The sequence below is a fragment of the Mauremys reevesii genome, linkage group 4, assembly GCF_016161935.1.
Source record: "Mauremys reevesii isolate NIE-2019 linkage group 4, ASM1616193v1, whole genome shotgun sequence".
NCBI lineage: Eukaryota > Metazoa > Chordata > Testudines > Geoemydidae > Mauremys > Mauremys reevesii.
The window spans coordinates 93,875,144-93,895,608 of record NC_052626.1 but is presented as its reverse complement, the minus strand read 5'-3'; the positions used below and the strand labels follow the sequence as shown (position 1 = coordinate 93,895,608).

At 40.7% G+C, this 20,465-nt stretch overlaps 1 protein-coding gene and 1 long non-coding RNA gene across 11 annotated transcripts in view; one reads left to right on the top strand and one right to left on the bottom strand.

The window, feature by feature from the left end:
• Positions 1-576: 576 nt before the first annotated feature.
• The window catches only part of SPON1 (spondin 1), a 416,250-nt gene continuing 396,361 nt past the window's right edge, over positions 577-20,465 (bottom strand). For all 10 annotated transcript variants that reach the window (XM_039539043.1, XM_039539048.1, XM_039539049.1 and 7 more), the window contains 9 exons: positions 15,331-15,532; positions 9,299-9,439; positions 7,982-8,057; positions 7,225-7,407; positions 6,576-6,746; positions 6,308-6,475; positions 4,806-4,970; positions 1,558-1,821; positions 577-866 (listed from right to left, as the gene is read on the bottom strand). In XM_039539043.1, coding sequence (XP_039394977.1) covers positions 703-866; positions 1,558-1,821; positions 4,806-4,970; positions 6,308-6,475; positions 6,576-6,746; positions 7,225-7,407; positions 7,982-8,057; positions 9,299-9,439; positions 15,331-15,532 — 1,534 coding nt within the window. In that variant the 3' untranslated portion in view covers positions 577-702. The remainder of the gene's footprint in view (positions 867-1,557; positions 1,822-4,805; positions 4,971-6,307; positions 6,476-6,575; positions 6,747-7,224; positions 7,408-7,981; positions 8,058-9,298; positions 9,440-15,330; positions 15,533-20,465) is intronic.
• Positions 9,852-19,423, top strand: LOC120405417. Its single transcript, XR_005598560.1, has 5 exons — positions 9,852-10,017; positions 14,116-14,221; positions 14,759-14,913; positions 15,338-15,469; positions 19,108-19,423. It is a non-coding gene; the product is annotated as an uncharacterized LOC120405417 (long non-coding RNA).

The following is a 20,465-nucleotide window of genomic DNA, read 5'->3' as shown; positions in this document are numbered from 1 at the left end:
GAGCTAAATATGCACCTTTAATATTATTGAACCAGCATTACTGAAATTATTCCTTGGCACAGTTGTGTAATCACATAGGCACTGCTTTGGATAGTTTGAAATCAAATCAAATGAGACAATTCCTTCCACGCGTGAAACATGTCACTTTAACTTAGTTACGTTAATATGCATGCACCCCATGTCTGTACAGGGAATATTTCTATATGGCTACTGCATATCCACAGAGATGTTTTTATTTCAGAGTTAAATGACTCACAATGACTTACTAGTTTTATGCATTAAGGGCTAGCTGGAGTATCAAGGAACCACTCTCAGCATACATTTGTGAGGAAATATTTATAAAATATATTTCTTGCACTAGCAAGACTAATAAGCAACCCACACTGCAAAAATGAAGACTAATATACACCATTTATATATAGTATCAGAGGGGTAGCCGTGTTAGTCCGGATCTGTAAAAGCAGCAAAGAATCCTGTGGCACCTTATAGACTAACAGACGTTTTGGAGCATGAGCTTTTGTGGGTGAATACCCACTTCGTCGGATGCATTCACCCACGAAAGCTCATGCTCCAAAACGTCTGTTAGTCTATAAGGTGCCACAGGACTCTTTGCTGCATTTATATATATATATTTTTAAAAATCAAACCATGGTTGACTTTCCATTTAGCTCAGACTCCATCACTTTGCAGCCTCGGGTTTTGCTAACAAGGGTGAACATTACATGCTCTTATCTCCTTCTTGTCTTTGCAGCTGGTAAACTGAGTGCTTTTGAACCTCTTCTTTACTGTCATGAAGCGTTCCTGAATTCCACCGCCGCACAGTTTGGTACATTCTGACCAAGCAGTCCATGGTCTCATCTTACAACCTAAAAATAAAAACATTTATCAATGCTATTTTAGCTAGCTTTTCATCTCTCTCTCCCCTGGTGTATGGACACATACACACTCTTAATAATTTATTATTGTAGCACTAAAAGGCTCCAATCAGGTCCAGTCAAGGCCCCCTTGTGGTAGGCACTGTACAAAATACAATCCCTTCCCCCAAAAGGTTTCATCTACCTGTTATAACCTAGATTGTAGTGACCAGGGATGTTGGTATTTGAGTTTTGCTAAAGCCCAGCATAGAAAGAGGTGCTAACTAAGACATTTATAGCTGGATTTAGGAGGAAATTTTGCAACAGTTCAGATGCAATTGGAGCTGGAGGTTTTTAGTTCAGTCCCATGGAGTTTTTAGTCAGTATTAACTTTTTTGGTGGTCTGTTGTTTGTATGGAAGGACCTTACTGAGAAAAAACAAGATATTCTTAGAGCTGCACAGACATAACCTGTTTTCTTTTGGGAACGGGCTGAAAAAGCTCTCTAGTTGCAACTCGCTACTGAAGTTCAGATCTGACGTTCCATGCTGAAAGCCAAGAACACAAGCCCACAGTAACTTAGTTGAAGCTTTTTCTAGAATGTAGTGCTATTGCGGTGAAGTGCTGATACTCCCCGGCTTGTTCCTGTTATGAACAAAGGTCAAGCTGCCATGAGTAGCCTAAGCAATGTGGATAAAACATACCTGGATACAGTTCACCATCTACATCTTCCTTGGCATGTTCACTTCTCCTTTTCTCACGGGCTTCTTTCCACCGCCTTTTCTCTAGACCTGGACCTCTCAAACATTTTCTTATTCGACATTTTTTACGTTGGACAGTTTCTGGGCATGGAGCTCCTCCAAACTGTGGTTCCATTTTAATCATTCTTGTCCTGATCATATGACCTTTTCCACAGGATTTATTGCATTCAGACCACTTGGACCACTCAGTTAATTCACAGTCAATGGCTGTAAAGAAAGAAATACTGGCAATTATAACAACTCTTTGGAACCTAACCAGATGATGTAGAAGAAACATATGGCTTTGCCTAATGAGTCTTCATATCCAAACTACGTGAACATAGCAATGCATCCAGTCTTCAGAGTGAGTTTTGCAAGAAAACACATTAAAAATCTCTGCGCAGTCAGGAGGAAGCACTTTGCATTAGCTGCCACTGCCTCAACCATCCTCGGAAAGAATGGTGCTGAAAGGTCATAAACTTTAAAAAAAAGAATAGTATTGTTCCTCCTTAAATGCTCTGCTCTGGTGGCAGGAAGTAGGTTTTGACCATCTATTAGTCCATTTTCAATAGTTGTCTCTGGAGTTATGCACACCACCCCAACCATCCTATGAGTAAAGATGTTGAATAATGAATATGTTACACCCATATAGGACCTGCTCTCCAAGAATCTCATAATATTTATAGGTTTCAGAGTAGCAGCCATGTTAGTCTGTATCCGCAAAAAGAACAGGAGTACTTGTGGCACCTTAGCGAGTAACAAATTTATTTCATAGTAATGATAGTAATGAATATTAAGAATAGTCACATGATTTAAGCAAGTATTGTTATCCCCATTTTACAGCTGGGGAAACTGAGGCATAGAGCTTTTTAACTTGAGTTTTTTTACAGTCCCAGAACAAATCAGTGAAAGAGACCGGACTTGAACTTAGATTTCCTGAATCATAGTTCCACACTGTAGGCACAGAGCCATTCATACCCCAAAAGTCTGCATTCAGGACTTTCCAGCATTGCTTTAAAAATCAAACTCTCACTGACTGACTGACACACTCAAAACGGAGAAATAATCATATTTATTCCAAAAAAGTAATTTTTAAATTATGTAAGAAGCACTCAGTTACAAAATTGCATCATAAGCATGTGGGTGGGAGGTTATAACCAATGCTGGCTAAAAATGCAGGTAGTTTTATGCAGGACATTATAACACTTGGCTGGCAAAGAGTCCAGTAAGAATATTCTATCCATCAGCAAGGGCTTCCCCTCTGCCTTGCTTTTCTTAAGAAGTGCAAAACAGCAATAAGAGGGCAGCTGGGGATTCTGTCATGCAGGGGAATGCCCAAGTGGTGTGAGGCCACTGTATGTGGCTCTGCAGAACTTGGTCATAGTCCCCATTGGCCTAGAGATGTGGTTGGAGGAACAGGCGTTGGACATACGACTCTCTTGTGATGGTGGGCCGTGGAGCAGCCCCTAGGGGGCTATTCTAGGTGGCAATTTAGAGCAGCTCATGAGCTGCTCAGATTACACATACACACCCCAGATCAGGCAAGCAGGAGCATAGTTTTAAGCCACACTGACCCTGGGTGCTCCAATTGAGCCAAACCCAAGGCCCAACATTTTACTTGCTTGTTATTGGAGACTGGATGAAATTATGCATTTGGAAAAAGTCATGGTTTCACTAACTCTTTACCAGCCTGGCATGGAGTTGGGTAGGTTGAACTAATTTCCAAATCCACTATCATCTGAACTATTCGTGGACTAAACTGTGTTTTGCGAAAGTCCCCCCACCCACATCTTGTTATTGTCTCTCATGGCCTATGTCATGGTGTCAGTCGAGTTCCTAGTGCTCAGGAGACACCATCATAAAAAAATCACATCAACAATTGGCAAGACATGACACCCTTAGTGGTGGTCTCAGCAGAGGCCAAGAAAGCCTGGTCCTTCCATCCCTCTAGGTTTAAGATACTGTATAAAGAAGCTCAGGTTGCTGCTTCCCATACTGTCCTTGTTCCAATAAGAAGAAGATTGTGAATGGCTGAATTTTCAAAGAGGTCCATGGAGATGCTGTTATATTTCATAACAGCAAAGATAAGCAGGGAGAATCCAGTTATATTTCCTTAAAGGGAACAGTTAGTAAGGAGCTAAGATGTAGCATGAAAAGATGGCAAGGTGTTCATTTTTTAATAAATCTGGCGCTGTGGGAAATACGTATACTTTGAGTGAAAGGCACCGCACATGCTAAGTGCCCTCTCAATCTCACATATTAGGTGAGGGTAACTTTCCATGGTCTGGATTACCTGGGGAGATGAAGCACACTGGATATTTTAATAACGAGTTATTGCTCATTTAAGTAGTATATTCTCAAATATGCACATTGTATGCAGGGCACACAATATGTATTTGAGTGCCAGGATAGTCTGATGTAGCTCATGGAGTAGGAAACAAGAAATCCATAAAGCACACAGAACATCCCCTTAAATATTCAGAGTGCCATTTGGGGAGGCCCTAGGTTTTTTCCCTCTGCCATAGAGGATTACCCTGTGGGGCAGTTTATCTTCACCATGATGGGCCTGTTGTCTCTCCCAGCTGATTGTACCCTTTATAGGTTCTCTTAATCAACTGTGCAGATCTCTCAAAGTCCTTCACGCTGCACGTATTCAGCATCGTCCAGATTTCATTCCCCAAGGACTCTGAGGAGGAGGAGTTAGACTCTCTCCCCATTACCCAGATGAGGTTGGACAGCCGTATAGCTGTACAACCACCCCGAGGGGACAGGCACACTGTCAGGTTCTGAGCAGCACTCAGTGGGTCTGGCACACAACCACCACAGCTCTGTCCAGGCTCCACAGCACAGACTAAGCATGGCACCAGGGGTTGATGCTTAGGCTATGTCTACACTATGAGCTAGGTGTGCGATGCCCAGCTTGCACAGACATCCTAAAAATAGTACTGTTGTCATGGTAGCATGGGCAGCTAAGGCATGGATTAACCAGGCCGAAAGCAAACCTGCCTGAACCGCATGGGTGCGTATTCAATACAGCTAGCCACCGCTTGCTGCTGTCCATACGATCTTTACTGTCCTGGCTCAATGAGTGCTAGCATGAGCATATTTACACAGGCTGGGAATCACCCTCTCAGCTCGTAGTGTAGCTATAGGCTTAGTTTGCAGAACATGTGAAATTAGCCTTCCTGTTTCAGACCGGCTCCTACACTTACGGCACTCTGGAAGCATGCACTTCTCCACTTGCTCCAGCTCCTCATTACAGTCTCCAAGCTCAGCTGCAGATTTCAGCATCCTTTGCCGGGTCCTCATTCCCTTCCCACACGTGACACTGCAGTCACTCCATTCAGACCAAGGGGAGAGCATACAGGGAATGGTATCTAGTGCAGGAAAAGAATGATTAGCAAAGATAACGAATCCCCACGAAGAATTAAATGTGAACACTTGAAGAAGGGACGCAACCCCTATTTTTTGTATTTTGCTGTTAGCTTGCTTTTTGTTTTATTCAAGCTAACTTGCTGTTCCTACAAAAGCTCAGATGAAACCCAACTTTTTTTTCAGGTTAACTATTAAAAATGTTTCTCTGCAAACTTTTTTCCACTTTGTTTCTGCAGAGACTCAATGCATGAGAATCAAAATACTTCAAGAAGTACTCATGGGCCCATTTGAAACCAGGAACGTCCTGTGCGAGAGCCTGATCTTGTGAAATTTATAACAGTCTGATTCCAAATCAAAGAACTCACCACGGGCTGGAAACAGTATTTCATTCTAGACTTTTTGATTCTTTTACAATAGGGATGGGCAAACTTTTTGTCCTGAGAGCCACATCTGGGTATGGAAATTGTATGGCGGGCCATGAATGCTCACAAAATTGGGGGTTGGGGAGAGGAATTAGGGCTCCGGCTGGGGGTGTGGACTCTAGGGTGGGGCTGGGGATGAGGGGTTGGGGGTTCAGGCTCTGGGCAGTGCTTACCTCAAGCAGCTCCCAGACGCAGCGGCATGTCCCCCCCTTCTGGCTCCTACATGGAGGTGTGGCCAAGTGACTCTGCACGCTGCCCTGTCCGCAGTTGCTGCCCCTGCAGCTCGCATTGGCCGCAGTTCCCAGCCAATGGGAGCTGTGGGGACAGCACTTGGAGCGGGGGCGGCATGTGGAGCCCGCTGGCTGCCCCTATGTGTAGGAGCCAGAGCGGGGACATGCTGCTGCTTCCGGGAGCCGTGCAGAGTGGGGCAAGTCCCCAACCCCGCTCTCTGGCTGGACCGACGGAGTGGGGCAAGCCCTGGACCCTGCTGCCTGGCGGGAGCTTGAGGACTGGATTAAAACATCTGAAGGGCCGGATGTGGCCCCCAGATCATAGTTTGCCCATCCCTGCTTTACAGCAACAGTAATTACTTAAGGCAGTGGGTATTCCACTATGGAATACTTCAGGGTGCCCAAAGGTATTTTGCTAATATACATGTGTATAGCATCTAGCAATGATACTGTGATATTCTGAAAGCATTGCTTTGAAAAAGTAATATGGCCATAGCAGTGAATAATTTTTCTGGAACTGATATGTGATCCTTTGGGTGGAAGTGGTACCAATGCATGTTCTCTTGAGGCAGGGAATCTGGTGCAAGGAAAAGTTGGGAATGTTTTCTGTTAGACACATTCTTTGATGTGCTCAAACGAAGTGTCATAAGATTGTCATACTTCTGTCCATGGCTCGTGGACACTTACGGCATTCTGGCATCATGCATTTCTCCACCTCGGTAGTTTCCGTATTGCACATGGATCCATCAGCTGGAGTCATCTTAATCATTCTATGTCGCTTTTTCATTCCCATTCCACAGCTAGCGCTGCATTCATTCCACTCTGCCCATTCTGTCACAAGGCAACTACTAGGAGCTATTTATAATGTAAAGAGAAAAAAATCACTATCTAAGAAATGGTTCATTTAGTGCTTTTGTTACTGATTGGATTTTGCAAGGCTAAATGAAATACTTACAACACTCCTCATTTACAATACATTTCTCAGTTTCTTCAGTTGGTACTTTGCACATCGAGCCGTCGTCAGGAAATTGTTTCACATATCTCTCTCTAGATCGCATTCCCATTCCACAGGAAACAGTACAGGGGGACCATGTAATCCATTCAGACATCATGCAAGTGGAACCATCTAAAATACAGAGGAGAATTTCAATTATCTACACTGAGATTGCCATGCCTTTGCCCGATAAATCTCATCTACCAAGAGGTATCTACCCCACCCCCACTCTTTTTAGACTTCCATACTTCTGTTTATCCACTCTATCTTGTTTCTGTCTCCTGTCTCATTCTGCCTTTCCCTTCATTCCTCACTTCACTCCTTCCTTCTTGCTACTCCTCCTTAACCTTCAAACACACACTCAAACAGCCTACTGAATTGCAATAGTGAACACAGAGGACCACATTTTCTAAAGGGACTTCATAATTTTCCACATGGATGTTCGCAGTTTTGAACACACAAAGACTTATGCATGCACTTTTCTTCAACCATCATCACTTACACCCAGAGATGGGACCATGCAGCTATAATAGAAGGTTGGTCTTCCAAGTTAAAATGCCCTCTCCCCTTCCCCGCATTTTATCCCCTCCACTCTTTCCTGTTTTGTTACCTTCATCACTACAGCCTGGGCCCATACATGGCTGAAAATCCTGGGTATCAGGACAAGGCACACTGAGGTCCAGCTGGGCTTTAAGCATTCTCTGCCTCATCCTCTTGCCCTTATCACAAGTGGAGGAGCTGCAGGCTGACCATGGGGACCAGTTTGAGTAAATGCAAGTCTCAGGGGTGTCATCTAAAATCAATAAAAAACAGAACGTGTCAGCAATGGGTTAGTCTCCATTTATGCCTCTTCACTTGGTTGGTGATTGCGTGAGATGTTTAACATGATTGGTTCCTTGCTTGCTAATGAAGCATTTCACTGTTTTAAGTTTCACTCAGCTGGCACCTTTGTGTGATGCAGCTCGGAATTCTTCCTTGTGTTAGGATATTGAGAAGTTTGTTTTAATTCGTCCCAGATAGTCACCTGTAGTATACATTTCTAATGATGGGACAACTGTTGCCAAACTTCTCTGGGCACCACGGTGGTTCTATGCAGGCTGCCAGACCAAAGAGGTGCAACATAAAGAATGGAAAACTGCATCACTGTGACTTTCAGTGGGACTTGTGCTTTTAAGTCACTTAAGTGCTTTTGAAAACCCCAATATTGTCATCAGTTCTTTAGGCATTCAAGTAAGAAATGATGCGGAGTGAGTTGTTTTTGTATATTTAATAGTGTACTAATAATGACATAAAGACAGGAAAGATACAGAAGCAACACTGAAGGATGAAACAAAAAACTCACATAGCAGAATGTAATTAAAAAGTACCTTCTTCTTTCTCTTCTGGAACAAGATCTGCTACAATGTCATCTACGTTATCAGGGATGATATTGCATTGTTCTCCCTGCAGAGAAAGAGTGGTAAAGATTTAAATGAGGAAGGTAATGGGAATAAACCGATAGGTGCTGGCGGGATGTAAAACCAGTTGCTAGAAGCTACACAGTAACACAAGCAGGGTTTGTGCTCCAGTACCTCAACAGTTGCAAAGCTACAGATTTGCAGTTATTCACACTTGTATGCAGGGGGCCAGCACAAATCCTATAACTCACTCAATTCCAGTAGGGCTTAAATGCTGCATACACATTGTGCTGGCCTGTTTCATAGTGGGGAATTTCACCTCTAGAGAATTTAAAATATAGGCAAGAAATAGCAACAGGTTACATAGGTTGGGATTTCCAAAAGCGTATGTATACATCTAAGGAAAACCACCTGAAACACTGATATGAAAAGAGAATGGGAAACCTGGCTAGAAAAAACGCACAGAGAAACCTAGGTGTGAGAGTAGAGAGCAAACTAAAATGTCTGCAGTTTCATACTGTGGCAGAAACAATGTGGTTTGAGACCGCATATGCAGAGGCCTTACATCACAAAGAAGGATATTAATAGCACACTGATGGTGGTGGGTTACATACAGAATGCAGTGTACAGTGAGCTTAATAATTGGGGAGGAATTTGAAGCAACATCAGTGATTAAAGGTCTGCAGATACGCTTTTGAGGGAAAATAAAAAGGGTCTATGCCCAAACCATACTTAAGGACCTGCAGGTTTGAATCAGTGCTGATATGGTTGTAAATTACAATGAAGACAGGAATATATAACCATCTGCAAATATTTGTGGTCTAAAAAAGCAGAAAGAGCAGAGACTTGTTTAGGAGGATCCCCTATGGAATAACAGAGACAAATAGGATGAAACTAAACCAAAGGAAAAGTAGCTTGAGTATCAGGAAGCATTTCTTAACACAGGGATCCACAAGGCCATGGAATAAGCCCCCAAGGGAAGTATTGGAAAGTCCATCACTTGAATCATTTAAAAGTTGGCTGGGCAAAGAACTGGAGAACATACTGTAAGGTTCCATTCTGCATTGGCAAGGGACTAGATTATATGACTAACCACATTAGGTTTTTTTATCTCTAATCTCCATGCTTCTGTGAAAAAGTAGTACTATAATATGCAGCGCTGGACGTTTCTATCAGCAGGAGGAACAGTAGATTAAAAGGGCTTCAACAGTTTAAAAAATCCATAACATGTATTTAAATTTTATTATTTCATTTTTACTGCTGTCTTTTAGAATTTTATATTGCTACCTTTCGTGCAATTCTCTCAATGACAACTCTGGCCACCACTGCTATAGACCCTCCTTCTGGATCATAAAAGGGACTCTGAGGGTGATCAAGGCTCGTTAGTGGTCTTATCTTCTCTTGAGGAATTGTAGGCTTGTTGGGTGACTGCAATCAGAAAGAAACAGATACAAATACAGATTAAAAAGGAATAAAAACGCATGTATTTTGAATAATAGAAGTCAACACAATGTAATTCATATACAGAAATTAGAACTGCTTCTGAAATGTTCAGTAGGAAAATGCCCCTTTCAACAGAACGCATTCTCCCATAGCAACGAACATCCATTATGCAGTATTTCTGTAAATCTGTGGAACTGGAACTTAATAATTCTGTTCATGGTATGTGAGGTACAGTAGCATCCAGGTTACCCTACAGAGCTGTGTTGGCTCTGCTGCAGTAATAGGAGAAAAAGCAGTAAACACTTATTTTTGTCTTTGATGTAAGGCAGTTATTGCTATGAATATATATAGGGAGCAGATCTCAAATGAGACCATAATGTTTTTATTTGTAGTCACTTTTCCCTATGGAACTTCCCTTTACGTGTCACAAAGAGAGAGAAAGGAGGAGAGAATGCATCTGTGGATGGAGAGAGATGATACCAAAGTCATCCATAGTGAAACCTCCCTCATGTCAGTGGCTTTACACCACAGATGAATTTGTCACAGCATGTTTAAAATTACAAGTAAGAAACAAACAACTCAATAGTATTTCTTCAGCATATATCAAAGCTTTGACTTGTTTTTAAGTTTTGTGATCCATAAATGACCCTTAGTCATTATTTCTTTAAAATAGTAGTGGCCAGACTGAGAACCAGAATTTGTCTGGAAATCCCTGGGGAAAAAAGGGCACATTGTGGGAGAGGATTTTTTTAAAAAATTAATTATTTGTTGTTTCCTCTTTGTATAGAAAGCTGGACAAACACTAGGACACAAGCTAGACAACACATTGTTTAATTGTTTATCTTAGAGACATATTTAAGTTACTGCACTTAAGACGAGTTCAGGACAAATGGTGTGTTATGCTATTCAGGATGCTATTTCTTCTCTTGAAGATTAAGAACAAAATCCTACTCTTACTATTTGGAGCCATTGTGGGGAGAGAAAACATTCTTATGAACCCAATACATTTAGAACATAAGCATTTCCCCATCCCCTAAATTTTTAGGTTGCAGTTGAGAGAGACCAGGTAGGGTGAGACTATAGGTTTTGAAAGCAAATCCACCCTACTTCCTTGCCTCTGACATTTTAAATGCATAACTGTAATTACTGACATCCTATTTTATATTACAATACATTGTAGCCAACAACAGTTGAGGAGAACAAAAGCTTTCTGAGCTTAAGTTACATTTGAACAGCATGTTAGGAGACATCCTCAGCTGGTGTAAACAATAGCTTCATTGCGTTCTAGGTACTTTATCTTTTTCTTCCTAACAAATGTCTTTGTTTTTATTATGTCATATACCAGGAGAGGGGGGAGAGGCTTCGTGAGCCTAAAACCTCACTCGAAAAAGTTATGAGACTAAAAACTGGGCAAAAAGTTTCTCTTTTGGAAAACATGCTATATAAATGTGTGGGGGTCTGGGCAAAAGTATTCGGTGCACCAAGAGGCATGCCCCATTAAAACCTATTCTGAGTCTCTGCATGCACACTCTCATTAATTGCGGCCATATATATACACACTGAACGCAAACTCATAGTTAATATACAAATCAAACCACCATTGATGTCTTCTATTGATCCCTAGCTAGTGTCTGATACACTTTGAAGTTTACCTGACCCTCCTCAGAATGCTCTTCAAGGTCATAACTATTTCAGAAGAGTGGTGGTGTCTAATCTCAGAACAAACCAAATGCTTTGCTTTGCACATAATTGTGTTGCATATTTGTCCTGCAGTCTACCTCGAGACACACAAAAACATGGAATAGTTAAAATGGAATGGTGAACGCTTTTTTTTCCCCTTCCTTCTTGGAAGTTTGTTTTATTTTACATCTGAGATCAGTCAAGAGATCAGCAATAAAAAATTTGTATGTCTGCATATTGCGTAAAAACTCTTGTCACTGAAATGGATAGGAACTAGAACAATAGCTAGAGAAGTCGTGGAAAATTTAGTACTGACAACTGTCTTTTATATCAACTTTGTTTTCTGACAAAAACAGAAAAAGCTTGTTAAAAATGTCCACTAGATATAAAAAATGTCACAAGTCCAAAATCATTTTTATTAGCAAACATAGTTCTGTTTGGAGCTGGAGAGTAAACCAAGGCATTACTTTAACTTGTGAATTCTCAGGGAACATTCAGCAACCTAACCACTTTTGGGGAACTTACAATATTAAATATGAGCTTTATTAGTTACTTGTCTTATGGTAAAGTCCTAACTGAGATTAGGGACCCATTGTGTTAGGAACCATACAAACATTTAGTGAGAGACGTACCTAATAAAAGGCAAGATGAAAAGAACAAGATCTTTAGGTCTTCACCTGTATGCACTGCTTTAATTACAATTTGTTTTGATTATTTATATTAAATACCACTAGCTTTTATAAATGATCAGTCTATTTTTTGTAATGATGTCTTTTTATACCAGAAGCCCAGGGTTTTGGAGTTAGTTTATTTCATGAATGGTGTCATATTTTACTGTTGGAGGATGAGTTATAGTTAGCAGCCAGGTGGCAGGAGAGGCACATTTTATTTCAGCAACTGATGAGTGAAAGTAATCTGCTGATTGTTTTGCTTTACCACAGAAGACAGAAATCTTCCACTTGATGAATACATTATTTTTGCTTGTTTGTTTTTCAAGACAGATTTACTATATTGCAAACATAACCATACAGGGAACAGTGTAAGAACAGAAGAACTGCAGCTGAAAAATAATTCTGGTGATAAGTGGAAAGGCAGGCCGGTGGAGGCACAAACATAGGAATCAACCAAAAATCTCAACTACATTTTCTTTCTGTGCATTCACTCATGACCACTTAGGTAGCCGTAGTGTCATCACTCCACAACAGGATATACGAGTCAGCCAAAACTTTAATTTTTTTGGTCCTCTGCTATTCTATTCACATATTTCTCAGGAATCATATCTTGTCCACTCACAGAGGTGCATAAGTTCTTGTCCCCAATCATAATTTCTTTGCAAACCTTTGGGATGGTTCTTTATTCTGACCATGTGCCTTCCCCCATGCTGTTGTTTTCTTTATTTCCCCTTTTCCCAATATTTTTATCTGTTTTCATAGCTACCTGTCTTTGCTATGGTTGGCTTTTGCTCAGCTTTTGTTGTCTGAGTCTATATGTTAGCTCCATACCCCATCTCAAGGATCACACAGATGCTGCAGACCTTTCTCTTATACACTACAATTGGGCCCAATCTGCGCGCCCGGGCGCCAAGCGCAGCGCGAGCAGCGGAGCAGCGGGCATGACTGGCATGCAGGGCAGGGCACGCCGCTCAAATCACGCTGCCAGCGCTGCGCCGGCGCGCGCTGCGCCCTGCCCCGGTCTCCTCTTCCCGTCGTCTTCTGCTTCAGTCATGCTCTGCCATGCCGCCAGCGGGTCGCCCAGAGGGCCTCCGCGCGCCTCGCCCAGTCATGCCTGCTAGCAGTCGTCCACCCCCGCCCGGCTGACCTGCCGCAGCCATGCCGCGGCAGGGCGCGCCGGCCGCCCCCGACTCCCCGCGCCCCGCGGGAAGCCCCCTTTTTTTTGCCGCGCCTCTAGGCACCAGCTTTTTTGCCTGGTGCCTGCCCGCTGACTGCCGAGGGTCTGTCCGTGGCCGCTGCGGCCGCGCCGCGCTCGCCGCGGGCGCGGCGGCGGCGTCTCGGCTCGCGCGAGCCGGCCAGTCATGCATGCATGGAGGTCGGAGGCCAGCCCGAGCAGCAGGACCAACCCCCCCCGCAGGCATGACTGCAGGTCCACCGCCCAGCCTGCTGCCCCCCTGAAGAACGGCGCCCCCCAGCGTGCTTGCCCGCTGGGCTCTAGAGCCGCCCCTGCTCTTATATATCCACAGCTTGATATTTAGTAATTATTTCCTTGCTGGTATGGATTTTGTAACAGTTAAGAAAATAAAAACAACCATAGTGGTTCAGAACAATGGTCCATCTAGCCCAGTATCCTGTCTTTCAACAGTGGCCGGTGCCACATGCTTCAGAGGGAATGAACAGAACAGGACAATTATCAAGTGATCCATCCTCTGTTGTCCAGTCCCAGCTTCTGGCAGGCAAAGGTTTAAGAATACCCACAGCATGGGGTTGCATCCCTGACCATCTTGGCTATTAGCCATTGACGAGACTATTCTCCATGAACTGATATAATTCTTTTTGAACCAAGTTATACTTTTGACCTTCACAACATACCCTGGCAACCAGTTCCACAGATTGGCTGTGCGTTATATGAAGAAGTACTTCCTTATGTTTGTTTATACTTGCTGCCTATTAATTTCATTGCATGACCCCTAGTTCTTTTATTATGTGAAGGGGTAAATAACACTTCCTTAGTCACTTTCTCCAGACCATTCATGAGTTTTATAGTCGTCTATCATATCCTCCCTCAGTCTTTTTTCTAAACTGAACAGTTCCAGTCTTTTTAATCTCTCCTCATATGGAATATTACCCATAATCATTTTTGTTGCCCTTCTCTGTACTTTTTCCAATTCTCATTTTTTTTTAGATGGGGTGAACAGAACTGCAAGCAGTATTCAAGGTGTGGGTGTACTATGGATTTATATAGTGGTATTGTGATATTTTCTGTCTTCTTATCTATCCCTTTCCTAATGGCTCCTAATATTGTCTTAGCTTCTTGATTGCCACTTCACATGGAGCAGATGTTTTCAGAGATCTATCGATGATGACTCCAAGATCTCGTTTGAGTGATAGCAGCTAATTCAGACCTCATCATTTTGTATGTATAGTTGGAATTGTTTTCCAAAGTGCATTACTTTGAATTTATAAACACTGAGTTTCATCTGCCATTTTATTGCCCAGTCACCCAGTTTTGTGAGATCCCTTTGTAACTCTTCAGTCTGCTTTAGACTTAAATATATTGCGTAATTTTGTATTGTCTGTGAACTTTGCAGTGTTAAACCTCAATGTTTACCCCCTTTTCCAGATCATTCCCCAACATATTGTGTTAATCTATGTATCTGATAATACTGTTCTTTACTATAGTTTCAACCAATTTGCCTGGTACTGAAGTTAGGTTTACCAATCTGTAATTGCCAGGGTCGCCTCTGGAGCCTTTTTAAAAGTTAGGCGTTACATTAGCTATCCTCCAGTCATCTGGTACAGAGGCTGATTTAAGCAGTAAGTGACATAACACAGTTAACAGTTCTGCAGTTTCACATTTGAGTTCCTTCAGAACTCTTGGGTAAATACCATCTGGTCCTGGTGACTTATTGCTACTTAATTTATCAATTTGCTCCAAAATCTTTTGGTTCAGGTGTATGGATCTTCCTGGTGTCCTCTGCATTGAAGATCGATGCAAATAATTCATTTAGGTTCTCCACGACGACCTTGTCTTCCTTGAGTGCTCCTTTAGTACCTCAATCATCTCAATCAGCCCCGCTGATTGTTTGGTGGGCTTCCTCCAGCCAGGTAATTGCTTTGGTCACCCTATGTTTTACAGTGTCTCAATTTAATTGAGTTAAACTAGCACCCTGGGATTTTTGATGGCCCATGGGTTAGTATACACACTTCTTGTGACATTGTTGTGCACTGATGACCCTGCTCTCTGAAGAAAAATGAACTTAGGTTACTAAAAATTAGGGATAGATAAGTACTCAATTTCCCAACAAGTATCTAAGAGCTCAGATTTGGGAAATCAGGCACAATAAAAGACAGCAATTGCAACCAATGTCTGTTCCAACTGCCTTTTATTTTCCTATGAAAGGAATGGTTTGCCAAATACTAAGAGGTTTTCACATAGTTGTGGATTATTAGTCTTCATTCTTAACAGCTACATTAATTAAGGTAGAGCTTATGTTTTAAAGCCATTACAAGTATTACAAATACCTCATAGGTAACCCCACTGTCGGTACCAGCATCCCATGGTATCAGATCCTGAACGACTTTCTGAACCCAGCCACAATCCTTGGTACAAAGATCTTCAGCTGACAGGCCTACATTCCAGTCAGGACTGGGGCCTAGCATGGTAAGGAAAGACATCAGGTGACGAGTCCTGTCCACAGAAAATTCAGCAGAGGGAGCAGCTCTCCTGCAAATAAGAAACAGGAAGATAAAGTTACCCGCTTAAGTAAAGTTTGCTATTTGAGCAGCAATGAGATTTGTGCTTTAAATGGAGAAAAATTAGTCAGCTCAGACACAACATATATCTGAAATCTAGAGATAAACAGAGAGATGTGATAGGGTGAAGGCACAATACAACTCTCATACGTTGTATCCTTTTCAGCAGTGAGGCAGCCTTTGTGTATTATATAATGAAACGGCTCTTACTTCATTCAAGGATGTTTACGGTTTATTGTAGCTCAGTGGCTTGGAATGAAGAGTTGTGGCAAGTGTCCTTACTTCACTGTCATGTAACAAAAAAGCCTTGTCAATATGTTCTCATATACCATAACAAACTAAAAACTTCAAGCAACATAGTAGGAAGAACCATGAAGTAATATTCATTTTTGACTGTCAGGATATTTTTAATCAGCAATGCACTGTGGCTTCAATTTAAAAAGTGTCTAGAAGTGCAACTTAAAAAAACAATCATTAGTTAGATTTTCGTGCTCATGTAAGTGAGAGATTAACAGCACTGGCTAGACCCAGAGAATAATGCAGCCAGGCATTGTGCAAGTTTCTGCTAATATACGTCAATGATGATGTGCAAGCACCCCTACTTCTCCAATCCTTGCCAAAGATTCTCTCAAGGAGAGACTGTTAATCATGTGGTGCTTTGTGCTGTAGACCAATAACTATCAAATTCCTATTCAACTGGAAACTAAAACCAAATCTCAGCCAAAATCTCCATCCACATGTAAAACACTAGAATATTAACTCATTTTGTCATCTTTCCTATGAACAGCAACTGCTAGGTTACTTTACAGATCATTAGGGCTGTCAATCGCAATTAACTGATGCAATTAACTCAAAAAATTAACTGTGATTAAAAAAATTAATCGCAATTAATCACACTGTTAAACAATAGAACACTAATTGAAATTTATTAAATATTTTGGATGTTTTTCTACATTTTCAAATATATTGATTTATATTAGAACACAGAATACAAAGTGTACAGTGCTCACTTTATCTTATTTTTATTACCAATATTTGCACTGTAAAAATGAACAAAATAAATAATATTTTTCAATTCATCTCATACAAGTACTGTAGTGTAATCTCTTTATTGTGAAAGTGTAACTTACAAATGTAGATTTTTTATAACATAACTGCACTCAAAAACAAAACAGTGTAAAACTTTAGAGCCTACAAGTCCACTCAGTCCTACTTCTTGTTCAGCCAATTGCTAAGACAAACAAGTTTGTCTACATTTACCAGAGATACTGCTGACTGCTTCTTATTTACAATGTCACCTGAAAGTGAGAACAGGTGTTCTCATGGCATTTTGTAGCCAGCATTGCAAGATATTTATGTGCCAGATATGTTAAACATTCATATGTCCATTCATGCTTTGGCCACCATTCCAGGGGACATGCTTCCATGCTGATGATGCTCATTAAAAAAAAATGCATTAATTAAATTTGTGCCTGAACTCCTTGGGGGAGAATTGTATGTCTCCTGTTCTGTTTTACCTGCATTCTGCCATATATTTCATGTTATAGTAGTCTTGGATGATGACCCAGCACATGTTCGTTTTAAGAACACTTTCATAGCAGATTTGTCAAAACGCAAAGGGTACCAATGTGAGATTTCTAAGGATAGATACAGCACTCGACCCAAGATTTAAGAATCTGAAGTGCCTTCCAAAATCTGAGAGGGAGGAGGTGTGGAGAATGCTTTCAGATGTCTTAAAAGAGCAACACTCCAATGCGGAAACTACAGAACCCAAACCACCAAAAAAGAAAGTCAACCTGCTGCTAGTGACATCTGACTCAGATAATGAAAATGAACATGCATCGGTCTGCTCTGCTTTGGATCGTTATCGAGCAGAACCCGTCATCAGCATGGACGCATATCTTCTGGAATGATGGTTGAAGCATAAAGGGACATATGAATCTTTGGTACATCTGGCACGTAAATATGTTGCAATACCGGCTACAACAGTGCCATGCAAACGCCTGTTCTCACTTTCAGGTGACATTGTAAACAAGACATGGGCAGCATTATCTCCTGCAAATTGTAACCAAACGTGTTTGTCTGAGCTATTGGCTGCATTAGGACTAAGTGGACTTGTAGGTTCTAAAATTTTACATTTTTATTTTTGAATGCAGTTATTTTTTATACATAATTCTACATTTGTAAGTTCAACTTTCATTATAAAGTGATTGCACTACAGTACTTGTATTAGGTAAATTGAAATGTACTATTTCTCTTGTTTTTTACAGTGCAAATATTTGTAATAAAAATAAATATAAAGTGAGCACTGTACACTTTGTATTCTGTGTTGTAATTGAAATTAATATATTTGAAAATGTAGAAAACATCCAAAAATATTTAAATAAATGGTATTCTATTATTGTTTAACAGTGTGATTAATAGTACGATTAATTGCGCAATTTTTTCTTACTAGTTACTATGACTGAAATCTGGCAATTCTAGTAAGTGAAAACTCTTTCTGACATCAGTGGGGGGTTTCCTTTCATTACATGCTTGAGACCAATGCAGACTCTTAATTTTCTCTCACTCCTATACCAAAGCAATCTCTGTTTTATAGGCATTTGAAGATTATAAGGTATTTTTGCTCTAATTTTTGCTACTCTTCCTCAGCCTGCCTTTCTGTGTCATTGCATTTCTTCCCCAGCCAGTGGGAGTTTACTTTTTCCATTGGTTCCCCCATCACTGAAAAAATGTAGTAACTAATTTGTATATTTCTTCTAAATTTTACCATGGCTCCTAGAACTCCTAGTACATTAAGAATCATAACAGACCAAATACACCTTTCTCAATTACTTTTCTTTAAATATATAAGGTTCAGAACTCAAGTTTCAAACTTGCTTGCCCATGTTAGGGTGCCTACTTCCCCATTTGAGAACCCAATCACACGCATGGGTGGCCTAACATAAGAAGTGGGCTCCAAAGTTTCTGTACCTCAAGAAAATGAATAGTAATGTGTTTGATTTTGGTTGTTCTTAGTCCTGAGCCCATAGAGCTGTTCATATGCTGTTGTTTTACGGTATAAAGTGTTTATTGGATTTTCTTATACACCCCAAATAGAAAACTTTCCAACTGTTTGGTGAAATATCCAAGTGCTTTATTAAGGGGTGGATTCATATGACCTAACTCTTGTTAGGTAGCGCTCCAGATTGACTTGTCTTTTAAGGTACTATTCAATATGAGGGAATGTATCACAATCTGGTCTGAATCAAATATTTCTTATAAAACATACCTGTAAGTCATACGGGAGTGATCACACAACCTGCCAATTGCCATGGAAAACTAATGAATGTTACCTGCGTATCAGAAACACCTCAATTTTCCCTATCAGAATTACGGTGAATACTGAGATAATTGAGGTAATCCTATCTACTGCATTTATCTGGGGCAAAATTCAACAGTTTTAAAGGCAAGCACTATACAGTATAAATAATGAATATATGGCCATTTTGTGCACAGTTACAATATGAAACTTGTCATCTTGTCTTTGGCTTTCTTTCATTTCAGATCCTGATGGAGGCATTCACTCACATGCCCTTCAGACTCAGACAACAATGAGAAGTAGACTTTGTCTACTGATTGAAGACAGATGATTAGAAATCCACAACAAAGGATATTTTAGACACATTTTGATGGAAACCTTTTGTAAATTGCTGTTCCCTGTTATAAGTTCATAGCAGTAGAGTTGGATCTTTGTTTGAAACCACTGTTAGAAAAGTAAATATTAATCATGTTCTCAGAATAATATAAAATCAATCAACTGCACATGAGACTTACTAAATCAACATTGAACCTGTTTATAAGTCTTTGTGAACACTTTGCTAGGAAGATATTTGCTCTTTTTGTATAGATTTCTGTTATTTCATACTACTGTGTAATATTGTTTAATAATAATATTTAGCACTTCATCTTCAAAGCCCTTTACAAACATTAATTATGCCTCAGCTTCCCTGGGCAATGGTGTATACCTTGGAGGATTGGTATCAAAGAACAGGAATTGTGAAAATGACGTAAAATGAAGAATCTAGCTAGCTGCTACTGTATGTGGAAAACTCTGCAAGATCTGGAAGGCTAATGATATTTAGATAAAAAGCAAAAAAAAATCAATGGGGATGAGACAACTGTCATGCCTACACTTCTGAACAGGCTGGAATATGAGGAAATACAATGAACAGACGATTTCAACTGAAGACATGAACTAGCTGAGGAGAATACTGATTGTTTCAAGATAGCAGAAAATAAAAAATGAAGTGATAATGTAACACACACACCACCTGGGTGTGGTGCTCTGTCCCATCTAGTGGCACCGAGACCACTTAGAGATTAATGAGTCTGCTCTACAGCCTTAGCTAAGAGCCATATGGCTTTTAGCTCATTCACTAAGTTTCAGAGGCCCCAGGTTCGATTTGGCCGCTGATAACTGGGGTTTGTCAGTGTTACAATAAGAAAATGGCTTGGGCAAGAAATAATGCTAATACAGAAGATTCAAGAAAGATGACTATGATGGCTTGGACATGCAAGAATGGACTTGGAAAGGATGCCATACCTGGTGATAAGGATCTAGTAATGGAGGAAAACTGTAGAGGTGTTGGATAGACACGGTGAAAAATGACAGAACAAAAAGGTATAAAGTTTAAAAAACCAGGAAGCTGGTACAAGATAGAAAGTGGTGAACAGACTTCATTTGTCCCATTATCACTGTTGAGAGAATAGACAGGAATCGTAGTAGTAGGTAAGTAGCTATTGTGCCCATTTTACAGGCAAAGAGGTTGGTGCCTTTCACCACCATACTTTTCAGGAAACAGCTGATAAATTCCATTGTACAATATTATGTAAGGTTGGTTGATCATTTATTATTTGCTTTT